At 43.8% G+C, this 22688-nt stretch overlaps 1 protein-coding gene across 3 annotated transcripts in view; it reads left to right on the forward strand.

The window, feature by feature from the left end:
* Positions 1-22688, forward strand: part of EYA3 (EYA transcriptional coactivator and phosphatase 3) — a 51946-nt gene that overhangs the window by 25201 nt on the left and 4057 nt on the right. For 2 of the 3 annotated variants that reach the window (XM_051637728.1, XM_051637729.1), the window contains 12 exons: positions 306-448; positions 5604-5741; positions 9498-9580; positions 11059-11242; positions 15122-15261; positions 17565-17648; positions 18232-18321; positions 19201-19259; positions 20169-20329; positions 21511-21625; positions 22049-22170; positions 22440-22540. In XM_051637728.1, coding sequence (XP_051493688.1) covers positions 306-448; positions 5604-5741; positions 9498-9580; positions 11059-11242; positions 15122-15261; positions 17565-17648; positions 18232-18321; positions 19201-19259; positions 20169-20329; positions 21511-21625; positions 22049-22170; positions 22440-22540 — 1420 coding nt within the window. The remainder of the gene's footprint in view (positions 1-305; positions 449-5603; positions 5742-9497; positions 9581-11058; positions 11243-15121; positions 15262-17564; positions 17649-18231; positions 18322-19200; positions 19260-20168; positions 20330-21510; positions 21626-22048; positions 22171-22439; positions 22541-22688) is intronic. The other variant, XM_051637730.1, reaches the window with a different exon arrangement.

The raw sequence follows: 22688 nt of genomic DNA on the forward strand, positions 1-22688 counted from the left end.
ATGCCTGTTGGAATGGGGAGTTGGTTCTTCCCTTCTCACCCTGTCATCCCAGTCCTGGAATAAGCACTGGTGCTCTGGTGTCACAGAGGAGTTTTCCCAGGTGTTACTGCAAGGAACAGACAACATAGATAAAACGAAGAGCCTGTTGTACTGGGAAACACAAGCGGGTATGATATTAAGGGCATGTATCAGTGTGTGTTGTTTCTTCTTCCTAAAGCAATTTTTTTAATGTCTTCAGGTTTGGAGGCTGAAAGATGGAAAATGTAAATAGTTATTTTTTATTTCTGTTCTTTATTTTAAATAAGGCCATATGCACATATCCTGTCTGTACCTGTATCAGAAACAATGAGCCCTTACCCTGGTCAGACTCAGTACCAAGCGCTACAGCAGTCTCAGCCCTACACCATCTACCCCCAGACCACCCAAACCTATGGACTACCTCCTTTTGGTAAGAAATAACTTGTCAAAGCCTTCTCAGTGCCTACAATTATTGTCTTATGTCTCATTAAAAAGCCGATGTTAAGCTTAAACAGGTGTGTTCAAGAGAAGAGTTTGTAGGGAAGCACGTTCCTGACTTGAACTGTAGATCCGTATCTACAATACTGATGGGACTTCATATTATAAAATATTATTTCTTACAAAGCTGTTTTCCCAGCCATGAGTTTGGATGTCTCCCCATGAAGCTTGCCAGATGGTTCTTAGTTTGGGATCATAATTTTCTCCAGTTGTGGTATAGCTGTGTTTGTGTAATTTCCTAGTCAGTGAAATCACACAAGACCCCCTACTACAGCATCTCTGCTGAAGGCATTTTGCCTTTCTTTTTTGCTTACCAGAACTAAGACTTTTTTGTTATTTCATCTTTTACCAAATTTTATTTCATGCTAAAAGATCTAGAAGTTTACTAGATAAATAAGTTTGCTTAAGTTGCTCTAACATTTGAGCCCTCCATTAGCCATTCCAGTTTTTGGAAGTGCTTGAAGGTTAAGAGTCCTGTTTTAACTGAGCAGCTAAAGGTCCATGGCAGGGTTTGAGTTGATCACCTTGTGCTTCCTTTATAGTGCATGGAGGGACAGACACACCTCTGGAGTGTTGGTCTGTTTCAGAAGATAGTGACCATCTTTCTTCATAATGTATAAAGGGAGTTGAGAATGCATAGCGCAGACAGAAAAAAAAGTCTAATTTCCTGGTGAGTTAGCTAGTGAAAGGAGCTGCTTGGTCTTCCCTTCTACTCTGTGTATTAGTGATAGGCCCTGGGGAAACACACCACATGATTGATTGGCCGCTCTTATGTATGAAATTTTATAACTCATTATTAAAAATTAACGTTTAAACTTTTCATTTTTAATGTTGCCCTGCTTGGTTTTGTATCCAAACGTTGCGTATTGTTGCCAGTTCTCCAAAGCATATAATGATGGAGGCTGTTCTGCCCCTTGGCACCTCTGCAATGCCAAGTGAGAGGGAACCCTGGGGAGCACCATGGGTGCTGCCATTGAGCTTTGCAGTGAGAAAAGGCCTCAGCGTGTCTGTCTCAGGCTTCTTGTCATGCTGCATAATTAAATAAATGAGCAGAGCCTCCTGCAGATTTATCTGTACTGCTGAAATCTTACTATCATGAAGTGTAAAAGGGTTATTTTTTCCTTGGTTGAAGAACTAGATGTCTTTGATTAAAACCAGCAACAGTTGTGGCTTTTGTTAGCTGCTGGCAGAGGAAGGACTTTTGTATAAATTACAAAACAATTGATTTTTTTTGATATTTTTGAAAGATGGTGTAGAAGAGGTCGTACAGCTGACCTCGCTTTTATTAGACATAAATTACATTACTAATTCTGTTTAAAGTAATATGACACAACATATTATCTTTATGAGAAAGGTCAATATGTAAAACGAATCTACATACCTTTCTTTCTTTTTTTTCCTATGTATACACCAGGGATTCCTGAAATGGCATTTTCTTGTCATTGAGGGATCTTTAGAAGAAAATGATGGTTGTGCAGTAACTGGGACCAAACAGTATTTCCCACATCTCATTTGCCGTGTATTAATGCTGATACGTTGTCCTGACTCATCTTGAATACTATAAAGTGGGAACTTTGCAGGGTGTAAATGTTGGGCTGTTTTATTAGCAACCCAAGGCTCTTCAGGAGAATAGGGTCAGTTGTGTAGCTGTTGGTATTTGATGCTTCTGCATTTCTAGCTCAGCCCCTGCCTGCAAGATTCAAGTATAACTGCTATTTCAGAGATTTTTAAAAACAACCAGCCCTCCCCACCAGCTCATATGATGGTGGACTCAGGATTTCTAGTGGATGAGGACCTCGTTGACTCTGTTGTGCCCTGGGGAGCCAAAGGTAGTGCTTTCTGAGCTCCTTCCATTCCTTCAGGAGAGCTTTCCCCTGGAAAGCTGAACCAGTTGAGAAAAGCCTGATGCTGTGTCCATAGCCAAGTCTGCAGTTGCCAGTTTAATTTGTCTTCTATCTTTCTAAGCACTTTGCCCCTTGTCTTTTTGTCTGGTTGTAGTGTTGGGCATTGTCACAATGGTCTATTACCTACAAACCATGCCCAGCCCCATGTTGTGGTTGCTGGAACCTACTGCACTTTACTTTCAGTGTCCTGTTGGGTTTTGCTGTATCTGAACACTGGCTGGTTATTTCCTTTACTTCATTTATTTGAGTTTATTGATAGTTTGTTGTGGATGGTGCACTGAGGCTGCTTTGTATGTTCTTAGGTATTTTACTGTGTCACTTTTTATTTTTTTAAGGCAAATAGGTGTAAGTATGTGGAAGGGTCCTTTGAAGTGTTAGTCTGAGATGTTTAAAAAGGTTTTTTTGACTTCTAAAATTGTGGGGGAGCAGGAGGATGTAGGTGGGTTGTTTGTGTGTATAGTGTTTTGCTGGTGGTAGTGTTGGCGGTGGCTGGTTTTGGTGGGAGAGGTGTTTGGGTTTTTAATCCAAAGATTCTGGAATTCAGGAGTACTTAGCTGCTTCAACTATTATACCCCGAAAGTAACAGTAAAAATTCTTCTGAAGACCTAGGGAAGAGGTCAGCATTTTCTGTTGACTTCATGGGAACTTCTGTCTGTGAAACACCTTCTGAAATGTGATTAGTTGCTGAAAAGTCTTGGTATGGATTTTGAGGTCTATTTTTAAATAGCTGAATTTTTAGTCTGAATTGAAGTGTTAGCAGGTGAGGACTTGGCCAGCTTGGTCAGATGTTTTACTACCATCAAGGGGCCCATTCTAGAGGTTTGTATGTCTTTCCACTGTGTATTTGTGTATTTGCAAAAAAAAAAAAAAAAAAGGTCCATGGCATCATGGGTTATCTAGCTGGAACAAAGCAGATGTATTTTAAGTATGACATTCAAGCAAGCTCACAAACACAAGAGATCACTCAGGTCAGGGTGCTGCTTTCAGAGAAGAGGTGACCTACGCTCTTGCCAATTTGTTACCTCTCCTTGTGCTGTAATACTCTTTTGATGGTGTTTGGTCAATTGTTCTACATGCAACATTCTTGTAGCCTGGAGGGGTTTTATTAAAGAAGCATTAAAATAAGAGTAGTGATTTAAGGTCCCTTCCAACCCTAACCGTTCTATGATTCTATGATACACAGGCTGCATATGTGTGGCAGTAAGTTGGTGTCACAAATCCTGTGGATGTGATAGTTTACATTAACTCAAGTAGAAGCTACAAGTGATGGGCTGTCCTGTGTGGGGCCTTTCCACTTATGTACATGTGTTCTCTGACATTCTGCCTCAGCTGCGGAACTGCTGCTACTGGACATGGAGGGATCTCATTCCCCTCACCCAGCTTCCTCTCTGTCATCCTCAAGGCTGTGCTAGATTACAAATACTGTCTTGCAGAACAAGAGAGAAGGACATGTGCCACCAGGCCAGGAGTGTTCCTTGCTGTATGGAAAGTAGAACATGTCTGTTCTGTGAGATGACGAAAATGACATGGAAAGCAGGAGCTGAAAGATGCCCTAACACGAGTCAGCTCCTGCACTTGCATCCAACCATCCCTGAGAACACCTCTGACATGTCTCTGACCTGGTGTTACACTCTTCATGTGATAATAATCCTCCAGCATTCAGAGCTGGTTTGTGTTTCATTGTCACAGTTATTAGGCCCTTTTGTGTGTCCTGAGATTGTCTCATTATGTTCCTGTATGTTCCTTGTTCATCTGTCTTGCACTGGAAGGAATTGTTGGCTGCTGTCTCCTCTAAGAACTCCTCACCCATTTGAAGATCATGGCACTCCCTTTCCAGACTAAACAAATGCAGCTACTCCCACTCTCCTTAGCGGATCTGTTTCCCATATGTTTTATTCTGAAGTTTCTGCAATATATCTACAATCTTTCTTAAATCAGTCTTTCCCTTTTGTTTGCTAATGATCATGGTTCTCAAGGTTTGAAACAGTAATGAAGACATAACTTGAGAGCTGAAGAATCAAAACCCTGGTGTGGCTGCACAGATAGGTGCATGACTTAGTTTGATTCATAGGTGGCAGTTGAGAACAGGTATGTAAATAAATCAAAGAGCCATTGCAGAATTTAATTCCAACAAAGCTGCAGGATGGAGTGAGCTCTTGGAGTTACTGTTCCTGTCCAGCTCTATAGAGCCTCCCATGTCTCATGGGTAAGAGACCTGGAGCTTGTAGCCAATGGCTTGTCCTACTAGAGGAGGTGAAGGGCTGCCTTGATATTGTTTTAGGGGCTTAAGAAGGAGGGTGATCCTTTTGCTGGCCCTGAACTTTCTCTCTAGCTCCAAATGTTCCTTGTCCCTCTGCTTTGCACACTCCTGCTTGTTTTTAAACAGATCCTCTCAAGCAATTCCTTCTTTCTAACCAGGGAGAAATGCTTTTGACTTTGGCTGTAAGTCTGGGAACACTTAAACAAGAGCCTGAAGTGCCCTGAAGAACCAGGCCTGAGATGAGCTACTTCAGCTGGATTCTGTTTTCACTCCTTCAGACTAGACCTTCGTGCAGCACCTGAGCTGAAACCACACTGCTTATGCGTGGCTTGTGCAGATGAATTACAGCCACTTTGCTGTCTGTGCTTTGCCCAGTTTTGCTACGAATACTTTCCAGAATGGCAGGAAATCTAGAAGAAACATTTAGATTTTTTTACCTATTTTTTAACTCTATATTAATTGTTTTCAATCTATGAAAATGACTGGCTTGTGGCTCATTTTAAAATATGCAACCCAAAGCCCAGTGAAATAGTGGAAACGTTGACCATTGACCTTCACAGATAACAACTTCAGCCTCCCTGTGTAATAGCTGGGGTCATTTGCAGTGCTGTGCAACTCACCTCAAACATCAAAGGGATCAGTAGTTCATTGATACCCATGTGACAGTTATGTGACACTTTTTTAGATGAAAGCTTTGGAAATCAGTCTTGTTGGTGCCTTTAATTTTCTGTTTTTCAGCCAGTTTTGTCAGCTAAGTCAGCTAGTTTTGTCTAATCCATGCACAGCCTGACAGTCAGCACTTACTATTGCAAAAATTAAACGTTTTCCATGTGTAATTTATTACTTGCTTTTGTGACAAGCAAAAATCTTCATCTGAAGTAGCAGCATGTTTGTTTGTAACTGGTCCAATTTATCTGATTCAGGTGCACTGTGGCCAGGTATGAAACCTGAAAGTGGTTTAATTCAGACTCCATCTACAAGTCAGCACAGTGTTCTTACCTGCACTACAGGGTTAACCACAAGCCAGCCCAGCCCAGCACATTATTCTTATTCCATTGAAGGTAACTTGGCATGGTTTTTATCTGCATCTCTCTCTACCTAATTAAGTCCAGATACCACAAGTAGAGAGGCTTGCACGTTTGTTCTTGGTTTGTGCATGCTTCTTGATGCTTTCCCTCTTTCCTTTGTGTGTGTGTGTGTATGTGTTTGGTTTTGTATTTGCTACATACCTCTGTATGCCCCAGGCTGGCTTGTTGGTGCCATGCTGATGGACTCAACAGGGTGAAGAGCAAATGGGAAGGGGAGAGGAGACTAAGTGTTGGATTCTTGCACGCCTTTACTGGGAATGCTCTTGCAGCTTAAGCTCTCTGTTGGTGGCCTTTAGCTTGATGTCAGGAAATACACTGACACTGGGTCTACTCTTTATTTATTTCCTTCTGGAGGTAGATGACTCTTCTGTATTACACACAAACACACCCCACCTTGGTAGATCTGCTAGAAAGCAAATTTCTCAGTATAAAACTGCCCTGCAAATATTCTCACTGCTGGAAGTGCCACATCTAAGAAACCAGATGTGGAATTTCACCAGCTTCCAAAGAAAATTTCTAGGAGTAGATGTGCCAGTTAGCTGAATAATGTCATATCATTGTTTAGAGCAAATATGTGCAAATTGATACTTTTTTGCTAGGCAGGATTTTTGCCATTTGTGTTTGGGTGGTGAATTATGAAAATTGTAGTTGTTGAAAATAATTTGAGGAATTCTTAATCTATTTCTTGTGTGATATTTTCATAGAATAATTCAGGGACTTCAGGAGATCTTTAGTTCATCTTCCCACTCAGAGGAGAGCTGACACTGAATTCAGAACTAGGTTGCTCATGCATTTGATACACGCTGGTGTGAGAACATGTGATCTGAGGACAGTTTCTCTGCAGGCTGCTCTTTAAAACTGAAAAAGTCACCTAAGTTGTGTAAATGCTATTGTTTTTTTGAAATGCTTTGTGCGAACTGACAGGAATCTCTTCCTTGGTTGGATTCACTAGGTTTCCTTTCCATCAAATTAGCAAGCAACCCCCTGAGGGGTCAGGTCAGTACTTGGGCTGGTGCAAGGGAGGTGGTGGTGAGCAGGAGCTGTAAGGATGGGCACGTCCATGCCATACATTTTTGGATGTTTTTGGCGTATTCACAGGGGAAAGGATCTGACCCACAGTGCAGAAAGAATTGGTTAATCTGGGTAGTGGGAGCTGTTTGTAAAGATCTGACGTGTTACGCTGTATAGATACAGGGGAATTGAAAAAGAAATGGTGGAAGACCAGAGTTAAGATAAACAATGAAGTTCTTATGAGGGAATCTGTGTTTTTACTGGAATTCCAGAACTTGGAACCTTTTTTCTGTGATCTCTTAACGTCTGTTATCTATCTCAGTGGAGAAGCAGCCTTTTCAGATTTCTACAGATGATAATTGTTTTCTGTTTGTGATAATCTTGACAGAGGTGGTAGAATAATCTGTCTTCTAAATAGTTCATCTCTTCTGGCTTCATGGCAGGTTTCACAGAATCACACAGAACCTTAGGGGTTGGAAGGGACCTCGAAAGATCACCCAGTCCAATCCCCCTGCCAGAGCAGGATCACCCAGAGCACATCACACAGGAACATGTCCAGGCGGGTTTTGAATGTGTCCAGTGAAGGAGACTCCACAACCTCTCTGGGCAGCCTGTCCCAGGGATCTGTCACCCTCACAGGAAAGAAGTTTTTCCTCAGGTTTACATGGAACGTCCTATGTTCCAGCTTGCACCCCTTGCCCCTTGTCCTATCACTGGACATCACTGAACAAATCCTGGCTCTTCCTCCTGACACTGCCCTTAACGTATTTGTAAACATTGATGAGGTTGCCCCCCAGTCTCCTCCAAGCTAAAGAGACCCAGCTCCCTCAGCCTTTCCTCATCAGGGAGATGTTCCACTCCCTTCATCATTTTGTGGCTCTGCACTGGACTCTTTCAAGCAGTTCCCTGTCCTTCCTGAACTGAGGGGCCCAGAACTGGACACTGTATTCCAGATGTGGCCTCGCCAGGGCAGAGTAGAGGGAGAGGAGAACCTCTCTTGACCTACTAACCACACCCTTTCTGCATTATCAAGGTTTGTTCTGCATCATCAAGGATCTTTTCTGGAGGGCTGCTCTTTGTAGTGCCCCAGGAAGTCATATTTTCTTAAGGTAGTAACAGCCTTGATCATTTCCATACGTGTATAGTTGGAAGGAGTTTTATTTGGAAACTAACCACTGTTTTCTAGCTCATGAGGAATGTCTGTGATGGGTACCTTCCTCTCACAGCTGCCCTTCTAGTAGCTGCATAGCTACTGGAGGTACTTGAGTTTCTTCATTGTCATTATTGCTGTTCGGTTCAGCCTTTTATCCTGCTGCTAATTTTTCCCCCCAAAATCCTCTCCCATCTGTTTTTGAGCACTGCTGCTCCAATTTAGGAAGGTATTCCCAGGGACTAATTACTTACCTTTGTTTCTGCTTCTGCAGAGATGCTACCCTTCAGATTTCTCACCTCTAGTAAATACTGTGTGTTTCTGCACCTCTTCTAAGATACATTTATTTAGTTTTTCACCTTTTTTGAGGCATATTTTTGATCCATTCCTCTTGACAGGAGCTGTTCACCAAGTAGTATCTGTGCTTGCAACATACATTGGTTAAGAGTTCATGGTGGGGTCTCTGTCCCTGGGGCAGAAAAACTATAGCTTTCAGAAACCTGAGTTCTTAGGTCTTTGGGTGAATTCCATGTGAGTGTTATTTGCAAGAAGTGAGGGCTTTTCTCAGAATCTTGGTAAGGTAGGGAATACTGTGGATTTCTGCAATTCTTTCCATCAGCATTGTCTAAAAGTGTCTTTTAGGTTTGTTTGTAAGCAGAGACAGAAGGTTCAGCGAAAGAAAATACCCTTTGGTAGCTCCTGGTTTAGTACATCCTGCTTTTGTTCATGCTGATTTCATTATTAGTTTTCATGACACCTTGAGGGTCCCAAAACCCCACATGGAGTGATGTTCAATGAAGTGGCCCCGTGGCTGTAGAAACACAAAATCTGCTAAATGACTCATGTTCCCAGAAAGTGCTATAGCAGCCATGGTTTGGAAGAACTGAATGCAGTGGCATGAAGACTTAAACAGGTTAAAATTGTACCAACAACTACATGTCTCTAATAATTTGTCCTACAAGCTGTTGGCAAATAATTTCTGAAAGTCTCATTCAAAAACCAGTTGTAGTCTCACAGGGATACAGGGAGATATGTCCACTTTCTCCAGTAGGAAACACTCTTTTTATACTGTTTTAAATATTTTTACTGTTTCCTTATTCTTTTTTCTAATTAGACTAAATATGCTAACTACAATGCACAGAGAATTTTTTATCAGAGCCAATTTAAACACATTCAAATCCACTTTACTGATTTATTCTGATAAATTTTCAATTCCTACTAGTGGAACATCAGAATGTGATTGTTGTCTTCTCAAAACTTTTAGTAAAGATGTGAAACTGTTTAAATTATACTCCAGTTGCTTAGCAGTCATGGGATAAAAAGGCTTCTAAAACCTTTGGAAGTACTGTTTCTAAAGAGATGCTAGCTCTCCTGCCTTGTAAGCCCCACTGAAATGGAACTGGTTTCAAAATACACCCCAACTCTGTTTTGATGGTTACAAGCAGAGTGGTGCTGGAAGCACAAAGGCTTGCACATAACCCTAGTAAGTATGTATTTCACAGCTTGGATTGGCCTCATCTCTTGTGCTTTTCTAGAAGCATTTAATGCAGTAATTCTTGATTTTACAGCATCAACTACCAATGCCAGTCCAGTCTCTACATCCTCAACTGTTGTCAATATTTCCACATCATCAGTAGCCAGCATCTCACAGGTAAAGCTTCTTCCTTGTTCTATTTGTGTGCAGCATCTCCATCACCTTGGTTTAACACATTACTCAAAACTAACAAAGGAAGGCCAAATGTTTGCATCACTTCAAGTGGAGCACAGCAGGTACTAGAGTTAGAGGGCTCAGAATGCAACTCAAAGTCAGCAAAACAATTCTTGCTGTCTCTTTGACCAAGATGCTTTTCCTTTTGGCCTTCCCAACAAACTCACTTCATCTCTTCAAAGCTGTTTCCTTGTCTACAGATTGAGTAATGAGAGGTAGTGGAAGAGAAACAATAGAACTATTTTGAGAACAAGAATTACAAGCAGTATTATAGGTGGATGTTTTTGAATGCCTTTGTTCTCTCTCAGCAAGAAAAGGAAAACAGGTTGTACACAGAAAAACCCAAGCAAAAAAAACCAGAACCCAATGAAGTAGGAGATGCATTCTGATGGTGCTAGAATAAAACAAAGTCCAAAAGCCCTGCAGCTAGCACAGAGCCCTTCTCCCTGAATGTGACCTGCTGTGAGGTAACCTACAGTAACCCCTGGCAGTGCTTAACGGCCGCCCTGAGTATTTTGATATACAAAGGAACCCTTCAGTGTCACAACTTTGCAGAAAGAGAATATAGGAATGTGGAAGATACAGTGGATGCACAAAAATCCTTCTATGCTTAGGCTGTTGCTTTTTAAGTTTCTTTAACATAAACTTGCTTGGAGCTATAAGGGGAAAAAAAATATTTTCTTTCAGTGGTGCAGACCAAGGTACCTGGTTCACAAGTTCAGGTGGTTCTTTGGAGGAATTGGGAGTGCACAGTGTGACAGTGTGATGTGACATTGTGGGGGGCTGCTTTCTTCACTCTCAGTAGCAGAAATGAAGATCCTCAAGCACAGCTTCAGATGCTGAGTGATATCATCCTAAATGAGGAAATAGTCTTCATAAATGGATACCTTTCATCACAGCATGTGAAGCAGCTGCTTGTTGAAGTCAGGATATTGAGTAAAAGTAGTTTATCCTGTGGCTCTCATGGCTCGGATTGCATCCTCAGCCAGTGCCAAGACCACTTCCCATTGCTGTCAGTACATCTGGTATCAGAAAGTAAAACACAAGACGAAATCACAAATTCCAGAGCACAGACAGAGGAAACTGATGCCTTGGCATGCACTTGGTACTCCCCTGTTACTGTCACCTTGTTCATAATGCATTGTTTTTTAATTCTGCCCCCCTAACTGGAGGCAGAGGAGTGGCCCTATGGTGGCTGACCTCTGTCTGCAGAATCTGCCTGTCCCCAGGGGGCACTGGGAACTCAGATCTCTCAACCTTTTTGGGGATGTCTTACATACGTAGAAAGACCCAGCATGAAGTCAGGCTCTGCTCTTGCTGGGATTTCTCTTTGAGAGTCATAATCTAGCATAAAAATCATCTTAACATAGAGTGTTTTCTGAAGGAAGTGTGCTGTTGTAACTGATCCTTTCCTCTGACAGGAATACCCTACATACACCATCCTTGGCCAAAGCCAGTACCAGACGTGTTACCCAAGTCCTGGCTTTGGAGTCATCACTCCAGCAGAAAGCAACACAGAGACTTCTGCCTTAGCACCGACCACGTATCCAGCTGAAAAGCCAAACCCTGTGGTGCCTGCCCGGCCAGTGCCCAGACATTCCTCAGGTAATGGTGGGATCTCTTACAGCCTGGCTGCAAAATTCCTGTGGCAGCACAGTGTGCAGACAGGAGGAAAACTTCTTTCCAAAATAAAACTGCAGAACCTTTGCCTGCTTGTCTGGACAGGATATTTGCCTTCTGTTGTCAGACTGGCCTCTCTGGTGTGGGCACGTTATGGTGGGCCAGCCAAACTTAGATATTAGAATCCTAGAATCAGAACTATTCAGGTTGGAAAAGCCCCTTGGGATCACCCAGTCCAACCATCATCCCTACTCTACAAAGTTCTCCCCTAAACCATCTCCACAAACACCACATCCAAATGACCCGTAAACACCACCTCCCTGGTGCAGCCTGTTCCAGTCTCTAATCACTCTTCCTGTGAAAATTTTTTTCCTAATGTCCAGTCTAAACCTGCCCTGGTGCAGCTTGAAGCCATTCCCTCTTGTTCTATTGCTAATTACTTGTGAGAAGAGACCAGCACCAACCTCTCTACAATAGTTTCAGGTAGTTGTAGAGACTGATGAGGTCTCCCCTCAGCCTCCTCTTCCTCAGACTAAACATTCCCAGCTCCTTCAAGCCTTCTTCATCAGATTTATTCTCCAGGCCCTTCACCAGCTTCGTTGCCTTCCTCTGTCCTCGCTTCAGCACCTCAAGATCTCTCTTGAATTGAGGTGCCCAAAACTGGACACAACACTCCAGGTGTGGCCTCACCAGTGCTGAGCACAGGGGGACAATCACCACTCTGCTTCTGCTGGTCACACTATTACTAATACAAGCCAGGATGCCATGGGCTTTCTTGGCCACCTGGGCAAACCTGGAAGTCTTATGCTGCCTCAGTTCAGGAGACCCCTACCACATGCTCTGAATGCCCTAGGGGAGGGAATTCCAGGGGTAACCTGGAGAGTTGCCAACAGCAACTGCAGGGACCTTTGGTTCTGTCATATGTTTGGGCTGGGTTCACCTGTGCTACAGGACAGGTGATGATACCAGTCTCAGTAGCTCTTGCCAGCTCTGTCCCTCCCACAGCCAGGGATGCAGATGGCATGACAGCCACGACAGAGCTGCCAGTCCCAGCTGTGGGAGCCCTTTAGGACTGCTCCTGCATTTTCAAGAGCTGTAGTTTTGTTACCATTTTCAGATTGCTCCCTAAGCACAGACAAAGAGACTAGGTTCAGGAAGGAGACATTGTTATTTATTGCAGGGTTGTACAAAGGTGGGTGCTTGGTGCCTTCCCACAAACCAAGCACCCCAAGCAAGATTCTCCACAACATATTTGTACACAAAACCATAGAGTTAGTGAGATTCCAAGTCCATCCTCCTTTCAATGATTGGTTATCAATTTACATAGAGTTATAATATGGTTACATCACTATTTCTTCTACCACGCATGCTCAGGGGAAGGGTCTTCAGCTGGGCAGGGGTCTTTTTCACATGGGGGTGTTATTTTTAGTATTATAATGAGCCAAGTTCACCTAGAGGACACAATCTCTCAACTTCTACCACTCCAACTGCCCAAGACTGGTTCAGCCATCAATCTTCTTGATTCTGGTTCTTTATGGCCTCCTGCATTTCTTGGGTCCAATTATCAATATAGACCTCAAGTCTTCTCTGCCATGTTGGTGATTTAGATGAGACACTCTTTAAACCTCTTGACTGATTGCCTTGTTCAAGGCCTGGTTATTGCAGGGTGTCCTTGCTCAGTGCTGGCTGTGCTACTAATTTTATGCTTCTCTGACTGCTGTTTTAACTTGTATATATATACAGAGCACATCTTACACAAAATAACTACAGCATTCTAAATTTTTAAGTTATTTTTCAACAATTTGATGTTGAAAACCTAAGGAATTGACTTGTTATTTCAAGGCACTGTTTGGGAATGGTTCAGTTGTTAATGTTGTCAGTACCTTTTCTTAGCTCAGGAATTCTCCAAGTTTACCACTTTGCATGAATTTTCACAGGAATTGCAATGTCTCATCTTTAAGACCCAGACTGAATTCAAGTCCCTGTGTCCTCTGCCTTCCCACTACAGTTACAGTTCTATTTCTGAGCTAGTTAGCTGGACATCTAGTATGTTAACTCCTCTGCCTGAGCTGTTAAACGGTTCAGAGTATCTCCCATCATGGTTCCATCGTTCTGCACATCAAAGCATTGACTTGATGGTGTTCTGGCCAGTTCTTACCTGTAGCCGCATAGGTCCCATAATGTATCCCCACGGTGCTTGGCCAAGCCTGTGTCTCCAGGACCAAGATCATCCCTCTTATTCTTTACTCATTCTTGGGTAGGCCAGTGGAGCTGTGGTGTGAGGATTTCCCAGTCAGCACAGTGTGGATTTGTGCACGATTAACACTCGGGATAACTCTGTGCACCGACTGTTGTTTGACGGTTAGCAAAGGCTCCCAGCAGCACAGCAAGTGGTGTATGTGGAGATGGAACAGCAGGAGTTGTACTGGGCACAAAAGGCATGTGAGTAGTCCAGGAAATCTGTGAGGGAGAGACATGGTTAAACACTTTCCTTTGTCCACTCATTCTGAACTGTGGGTTTCTGGGGCTCTCTCAAGCCTTACGAAACAAAATAAAGCACTTTCAGGGTGACGAGACACTTGATGGAGGGTGCTCTGTCTTTGTGTTGGTACTACAGGCAGGGTGCAGTAGGCAGCTCAATCCTGGAAGACTGAACTGAGGAGACAGCTGTCCTGAAATGATAGGACAAAGAAGCTGTGTTCCATGTTCTAATAAGGGTTCAACTACTAGTGCATCAATAAAGCAAGATAACATCTTACCTTTTGCAAAGCAGGTTTGTGGCCAAATGCTATAAGCTTTATGTTGCTGTTTGTTTTGAGATATGACAGAACTCAAAAGGTCATGATGAATGGAGTAAAGTTGAGTTGGAGGCCTGTACCCAGTGGTGGGCTCCAGATGTCAATACTCAGTCTGGTCTTGTTCAACATATTCATCAATGACCTGGATGAGGGGACAGAGTGTGTCCTCAGCAAGTTTATTGATGATGCCAAACTGGGAGAGGTGGTGACACTCCAGAGGGCTGTGCTGCCATTCAGTGTGACCTGGACAGGCTGGAGAGCTGGGCACAGAAGAACCAAATGAGGTTCAACAAGGGCAAGTGTAGGCTCCTGCACCTGGGCAGGAAGAACCCCAGGCACCAGTATAGGTTATTGGTGGACCTGCTGAAAAGCACTTCTGAGAAGGATCTGGGAGTCCTGGTAGATAGTAAATGATCCATGAGCCAGCAAGGTGCCCTTGTGGCCAAGAGGGCCAATGAAATCCTGGGGTGCGTAAGGAAGAGTGTGGCCAGTAGGTCAAGGGGGGTTCATCCTGCCCCTCTGCTCTGCCCTGGTGAGGCCACATCTGGAGAACTGGGTCCAGTTCTGGGCTGCCCAGTTCAAGAGAGACAGGGAAGTGCTGGAGAGAGTCAGAGGAGGGCAACAAAGATCACTGGGGGATTGGAGCATCTCCCTGAGGAGTAAACGTTGGAACAGCTGGGACTGTTCAGCCTGGAGAAGAGAAGCCTGAGGGGAGACCTTATCAATGCCTGTAAGTATCTAAAGGGTGGGTGCAGGGAGGATGGAGCCAGACTCTGCTCAGTAGTTCCCAGGGACAGGACAAGGGGCAATGGGCACAAGCTGGAACATGGGAAGTGCCATTTAAATATGAGCAAAAACTTCTTTATAGTGAGGGTGACAGAGCCCTGGGACAGGCTGTCCAGGGGAGTTGTGGAGTCTCCATCTCAAGATACTCAGAAGCCCCTGGATGCAGTGGGATGTGCTTTAGCAAGGAGGTTGGACTGAATGATCTCTAGAGGTCCCTTCCAACTCTGACAATTCTATGATTCTGTAAAGGGGTGAGAGCTGTGTGATTTCTTTCTTCTAGGAGATGCATCCACAAGTCCTTCATTATCAAGAGCAACAGCAAGTAAAGAGTTAGATGAGCAGGCAAGAAAAAATGTCCCTGGAAAGAACAGGGGGAAGAGGAAAGCAGATAACTCCTCCTCACAGGACAGTGAACTGGAGGTAAGTAGTGATCTTGTTTTCCACAGGTAGCATTGCAGAATAGTGCAGTGGTAAAAGTCCTGCTCTCTTTCTTTCTTCCTATCTCTGTGGAAATGGGAGGGAATGATAGAATCATAGAATAATTTGGGTTGGAATGGACTTTTAAAAGGCATCTAGTCCAACCTCCCTAGTGACCAGAGACATCTTCAACCAGATCAGTGTGCTCTGAGCCCCATCCAGCCTGACCTTGAATGTCTCCAGGGATGGGGCATCTACCACCTCTCTGGGCAACCTGTGTCAGTGTTTCACCACCCTCATTGTAAAAAATTTCTGCCTTACATCTAGTCTGATTCTCTTCTCTTTCTGTTTGAAAACATCACACCTTGTCCAATCACTACAGGCCCTGCTAAAAAGTCTGTTTCTATCTTTCTTATAAGCCCCCTTTATATATTGAAAGGCACCTGTGGAGCCTTCTCTTCTCCAGGCTGAAACCCAATTTGCTCAGCCTTTCCTCAAGAGAGATGTTCCATCCCTCTGATCATTTTTGTGGCCTTCCTCTGGACCCACTCCAGCAGGACTGTGTCCTTCCTGTACTGAGAGAGAATTTGGGAAATTCCCATGACCCCTGTTTATCTGAGAACTGGCACAAATTAGTTCTTCATTGGTCCTTGACAAACATCACTTAAATACATGTTGGAATCATAGTGGTGTCAATAGAGGAGACATCTGGATGTCTCTAGTACAGCCTTTGCTCAGAGCAGGGCTGTCCCCAGCATCAGAACCATGGCTTTATCTAGCTGAGTCTTGAGAACTTCCAAGGTTGAAGATTCTGTACCAGTCTAGTCACCTGTCCCAGGACTACCGGGTCCACTGGGTGAGGTAGGTTTAGTTTATCCAGCTGGAATCTCCCAAGCTGCAATTTTCCCTTTCTTTTTCCATGGCAATTTTCCATCTGCCAGTACTGAGAAGATTTTGTCTCCATCATCTTTGCAGTTCCCTTCAATTAGTTTTGGTCAGCTGTGAGATCACCCTTAGCCTCCTTCATGCTGAAATAAACCATCACAGCTTCCCCAGCCTTTCCTGACTCACTCAGCAGCCTTTCGCTGGCCACTCTCTAGTTTCCTCACATACTTCTGGAACTGGGGATGCAACTTGGGTGATCTTCTGTGGGAAACTGTTCTTCCCACCTAAGTATAAACCTTCCCAGTGCCAAGTAGGGTGAGATTGCACCTTCCTTCTCTCAGCTGGGCACTGATAGACTTTGTGTTCTCCAGCACACTGTTCATCTGTCCCACAGAGAGGTGGTGTTGCTGGCTCATGCCGTGCCTGATATCCACTGTACCCTCGAGTTCCTACCAGCCTGGACCAATGCAAGGGGTTATTCTACTACATGTGCAGCATCTGCAGTTATCAAACTTCTTCTAATTCCTGTTGGCCTAGTTCTCAAGTTTATCAAAGTCCTTCTGTAGTGGAACTCTGCTGTTCCTCGTGGCAGCCAATCCCCCTTTTTTATCATAACAAAGCTGTCTCTGATAAACACCAAGGTCATGTACCTGGTGCTCTTCAGATCACAGACAGTAAAGCAGGACTCTAAAATTCAGTAACACTCTAAAGTTTTCACTTTTATAGCTATTTGTAACTACTAAATTGCTTTTGAAATAGTTTGACCAAAAGAGCTTTACTGTGAGCAATAGTTGCACTGTAGCCATTGATTTATATACTGTAGCGGTATATACACCCCACTGCCCTGAATTAGAACCATAATCATCAAGGTTGGAAAAGACCTTCAAGATCATCAAGTCCAGCCATCCACCCTACAACCCCCAACCACTAAACCATCTCCTGAAACACATCTACCCCTTCTTTGAACACCTCCAGGGATGGTGCCTCCACCACCTCCCTGGGCAGCCTGTTCCAAGGCCTCACCACTCCTGGGAAAAAATGTTTCCTAATATCCAATCTGAACCCCTCCTGGTGCAACTTGACCCCATTTCCTCTTGTCCTGTCGCTGGTCAGCAGGGACAAGAGCCCGACACCCACCTCAGCACAACCTCCTCTGAGGCAGTTGTAGAGAGCAATGAGGTCTCAGCCTCCTCTTCTCAAGGCTGAGCAGCCCCAGCTCCCTCAGTCTCTCCTCATAGGGCTGGTTCTCAAGACCCCTAATCAGCTTAATAATTTGTTCAACGTGTAAGATAAATACTCCAGTTCATGTCTGTTAAAAAGACACTGTAACTAGCCACAAAATTAACCCTAAAACTTGCTCTTTGTTTGTGGCTCAGTGCTTGGAATAGCTCAGCTCTAACCTGTTTTTACTCTCTACACAGCGAGTGTTTCTCTGGGACCTGGATGAGACCATCATAATCTTCCATTCACTCCTCACAGGGTCTTATGCTCAAAAATATGGCAAGGTAATACTGTCTTTTCTGTGGAAGAAAAACTGTATCTGTCATTCAGCATGAAATGTTCATCTTTGGAAAAGGAATTGAAAAAATATGCTTTGTTTTAAAGCTGTGAGGTGATAGTTCTACCTTGCTGGCAGTTTGGGGCATGAAAGAACACCAGATTTGTTTTTAGGCAGTGCTAGGATCTGGAAATCACAAACACTTCTAACAATACAAATCTTGCCATGTCAGACTGTTTTTATCATCACTGGCATTTATGGCAGTCCTAACCCCTCGTGGGAAGAGGTATTTGTTCTCCTTTGAGCTATATTGAAGATTTTTGAATATTTTGTTTGTGTTGCCTCTGAAAATGCCTCTGCCATGCAGAACTGAAGTGTTACAGTTTGGGTCAACATATATGGATTTTTAAATATTTTTTTTTAAGTTGAGTTGTTGAAAATATTAGGGAAATTGTAGTTTGCACCATTGGTTGCAGAGGGAATTAAATCAAGCTGGATATACAGAGGGACCTCTGTGCAATGTAACTGAAGAAAGGTTTATCACAATTTACTTCTGCCTGTAACCACATCTTCTTTTTATGTTTTGCCAGGATCCAACTCTCGTGATTGGCTCGGGTCTGTCAATGGAGGAGATGATTTTTGAAGTAGCTGATACTCACTTATTTTTCAATGACTTGGAGGTACATGACAGATGTTTTTGAAAGGCAAAACTCAGTGTTACTGGTTAGAATGACACTGTGCCCTTGGTGAGGGCTGTTGTTCTTCAGAGCCACTTAAAGCTGAAAGTCTGCCATAACTGAAGGGGTTCCAAGCACAGTCCAGTCTGAGCTGTGCTCTTTGCTCAGACAGGCCCTCTGCAGACTTCTGGTCTTAGCTCTCTGATGGATTTCTACTTGAACCTGTATAAACAAAAAGAGTGGTTTCTGCTTAGTCTTGTATTTATATTCTGGACTAGTGAGAACTTTGCTCTCACTGTTCCTGTTTTGAAATGAAGACCAGAGATGTAGGAATAAAGGTGACCTTGAGATTGTCTCTTCTGAGGAGTCTTCAACTAATCCAAGGACAGAACACAACTTGTACATCCTGGGGCTTATGCTGTGACTCCCTAGTGGTGGAACTGATCACTGTGTTGATGAACTGGGATATCAGGACTTGACCAGATAATGTAGTTTTTGGAGTATTTTTAGGTTTGTTTGTTTTCTTTTTATTCAATGTCAACAGGTCTTCAAATGAGAAGTGAGTTTTGAATCCAGCCTGTTTAGTGAGTGTTGAAGGTCCTTTTTTGCAGACAGCTCGAAATGTCATAGAAACATGCTGTTTTCAGACATTTCTGGTACTTCAAATTCCAGTCTTGGCAAGGACCTGTAGGTGCTGAGAAGTAAAAGCTAGTCCTGGAAGACAAAGCTAGTGGAAGCTGTGTATAGGTTTGTGGAGGCAGTGTGGCATGGCCTGGTGCTGTTGGGAAATGTGAGATTGTTTTATATCACACTTTCTTTCATCCGAAAATTTCAGTGTATTTCTGGATTACGACAGTGTGATTTTATTTTTTTCTTTAACAGGAATGTGACCAAGTACACATAGAAGATGTGGCATCTGATGACAATGGCCAAGATTTAAGGTGGTGTACTGCTGGATTCATCAAATGTATAGCTGATGTGATCTGGTTTTTGTGGAAACTTCACACCCAGATGGGGTTGAAGTCACACCCAGAGGGGGTTGAAGTCACACCCAGGTGGGGTTGACCTCCAGGTCAACATTGTGCAGGCGATGAATCTTGGCAAATGGTGTTTGTTTGCTGAGTGATACTTCTTTGAAGACCTACAAAACATTAATGTGATTAATTAACACATTAATTTACATTAGAATGTGAATTATATTGTCCACCATTTAATGTTGCCTGTGTGCCTGATGACATGTTATGAATGGAGAACCAGCACTCCAAGCTTCACAGTCTCAACCTTTGAAAGTCTCCCTCCATGAGCTGATGTTGTACACTGTCAGGTGGGGTGGGGGTAAGTTTTCTGCTGCATTAATAAGCTGAACTCATCCAAGGAAAGGTCTGAGAAGTGCTTGTCTGTCACAGGGAAAGAAATACAGGGCAAGTGGTCAAGCAGGACTGGTCAAGCAGCTCGTTGCCTTCTGGAGCTGCAGCTGTGATGTGAAGACACAGATGTTGTGTTTGGAAAATGCTGTGGTGGGTTTTATCAATGCAGGATGAAAAAGGGGTTAGTGGGAAGGATGCTGTGTACCAGAGAGGTGTGAGTAGTCAAGAGCAAAGGCAGGTCTGGTGGTAAAGGATGTGAAAGAAGAGTTTAGTCAGTACATTTCAGTACAGCAGCTCAGAACAGGCAGCAGATGTAGCTGGGTGTCAGAGTATGTGGCCTGTAGTGTCAGTCTCTGCTGCTGGTTGTGCAGAGTTCCTCTCTGAGGTGCTTTTCTAGCTGATGTTGGAGCTGGAGCCTGAACTCTGCCAGGAAAGCTGCAGTGCTGCTGTGGTACATGTAACAGGTCTGCTTTTCTGAAACAGCAACTACAATTTCTTCACGGATGGCTTCAGTGGCTCGGGCAGTAACACAAACCACAGCTCCTCAGTTGGTGTCCAGGGTGGAGTGGACTGGATGAGGAAACTGGCCTTTCGATACCGCCGAGTACGAGAGACCTACGACAAATACAAAACCAACGTTGGAGGTGAGTGTTCACCTGCACCAATATCTCAGCACTAGGCAGAGTCTGTGGTGCCAGACTGTCCTTCAGAGCTTTTGCTCTCCTAAATCTTTGGACATGAAAATGATCATTCTTCTAGTGCTAAATGGGATCAAATCTCCATGGAATCTACGAGGGTGTGTCTTCCAAAACTGCATGGCCACTCCTCCCTGTGAGTTAGCAGGTAGATAGGGGTGGTGAGTCAGTCTGACCAAACAGAAGGGTCAGTCAGGGTTATTCAGCCTGGAAGGTTATGGGTTGGGTACCCTTTGCCTACATTTAAAAAAAAAATATCTTGATAGAACATTTTCTTGGACATATTTTCTAAAAGCCACATTCAGAACTAACTTTCAGCCTGAAAAACATATCAGTGTAAGTGCCTTTCAGTGTGCTGCAATTACCTTATTTCTGATGGGCATCAAACCATTATTCCATGTTTTGCATGTGGGAAACCTGGATGCAAAGTTTTTCAGGAGCTGTCTAAAGTCACCTGGCAAAGCAGTTGGGTCCCTCTATGGCCTCATTGTCAGAGGGCTGGAGTGAGGTAGGGGTTTGTATGTCATGGCTGGAAACTCGGGGAGGAGTTTCAGACTTGGGTTTCTCCTTTCTTGTATTTACTGATGGGAGCAGATTTGAGTGTATGGACTCCATTTCTGTCTGCTTTTAATTCAAAACTGGGTGCTTTGAGAAAATGGTATCTAAAAGGGATAAAAAATATGGGGATTTAAAAAAAAAAGGGAGGGGGGGTTTAAAAAAAATGGGGATTAAAAAAAAAGGATTAAAAAAGCTCTCTGAAAGGCATTAAAGTGGAAAGGGTCCCTGGAGAGGGGGTGTGCAGGAGTTCTTTCCCCTGCTGTGTGTGGCTTTGGACAACATCTGCTGTGAGTGCCTTGTACAAGAGAAATGCATTTTGTTGCATATATCCTGAGAAACAGTTTGAAATAACTGGAGAAAAGTACCCCCCCAGTTTCCCATGGTGAGTCACAGAAGAGTGTCTGGGCTCCCCTGTGTCACTGGGAGCTGGTTTCTTCTGTTGCCCCAGGGCAATCTCAGCTTTCAGATATCTTCAGTACCATGTTACTGCAAAACAGGCAGCTGTTCATTGAGTGGTGGCTCTCTCTGGTTTTGCCAACTCAGCTGGTAAAACGTGTTCCTTGTCTTTCTAGGCCTTCTTAGCCCACAGAAGAGGGAAGAGCTGCAGAGGCTAAGGACTGATATAGAAGTGCTGACAGATTCCTGGCTGGAAACTGCATTGAAGTCCCTGCTACTCATACAGTCCAGGTATGGAATCTGGAAACTTGTGTACTGCTTTCTCTCACTTAGATTTGCATACAGTGCTGCCTCCTTGCAGCAGTGTCCATGTGTAATCCTACTGCTGTTTGTCACAGGTCCTGGGAGCAAAGTGAATGGGTGCAGGAACTCCACTCCTGAACACCTTTTGGGATGTTTCTGCTGCAACATCTGTTGTTAGGAAGTTCCCCACAATAAACTGTGCTCACAGAATTGTGTTTTCTGCGAGAGAATCTCTGTTGAAAACAACAAGCAAACAAACAAAAACCACAAATCAAAATCTTGCCCTAAAAAGCTTCTTTAAATTAGGCCAAGAAAGCACATGGCACTTGGGCAAGCTGAGCAAGCTGCCCAGAGTAGCCCTCAGCACCACTGGCTGTGGATCTGCTTTTACAAGTGTTGTTTTTCTTTCAGAAAAAACTGTGTGAACATCCTGATCACAACCACTCAACTGGTGCCCGCTCTTGCCAAAGTTCTCCTGTATGGACTGGGGGAGGTGTTTCCCATTGAAAATATTTATAGTGCTACAAAAATAGGTAAGAGTTTGTGCTGAGGACCTGCACTGAGGTGTCTGCTGTGGGTTAGCTGGGATTTTTACACTGGAAATAGCAGGATTGCAGCTGAGCAGCTGCTTTGGTCCAGCTGACCATGTAACAGGGGTGGTTTCTGGCCTCACAGGCTGAACTGGATATTATCTCCTTCCCAGTAAGACAAGAATACTTTGCTGTACTGGGAAGAAAGGGCCTGTTGAGCATTCCATTGCTCTCTGCCTAAGGTTCCCTAAAGCAGGGTTGTCTCTTGGCAGGTAAAGAGAGCTGCTTTGAGAGGATCGTGGCACGGTTTGGAAAGAAAGTCACTTACGTGGTGATTGGAGATGGGCGTGATGAAGAGGTTGCAGCTAAGCAGGTGGGTTCCTGACTCTGCAGAGCTGGGACTGGGTTGATACAAAGGCAGGTGGGCTGCAGTCTTCTTCTGCACAGACTCTTTCCAGGGCTGAACTCTTCAGGCCAGGGCTGCCAGGGGAAAACTTCACTTCGATGCAAGAGATCTTTCA

Source organism: Apus apus, chromosome 21, assembly GCF_020740795.1.
Source record: "Apus apus isolate bApuApu2 chromosome 21, bApuApu2.pri.cur, whole genome shotgun sequence".
Taxonomy (NCBI): Eukaryota; Metazoa; Chordata; class Aves; order Apodiformes; family Apodidae; genus Apus; species Apus apus.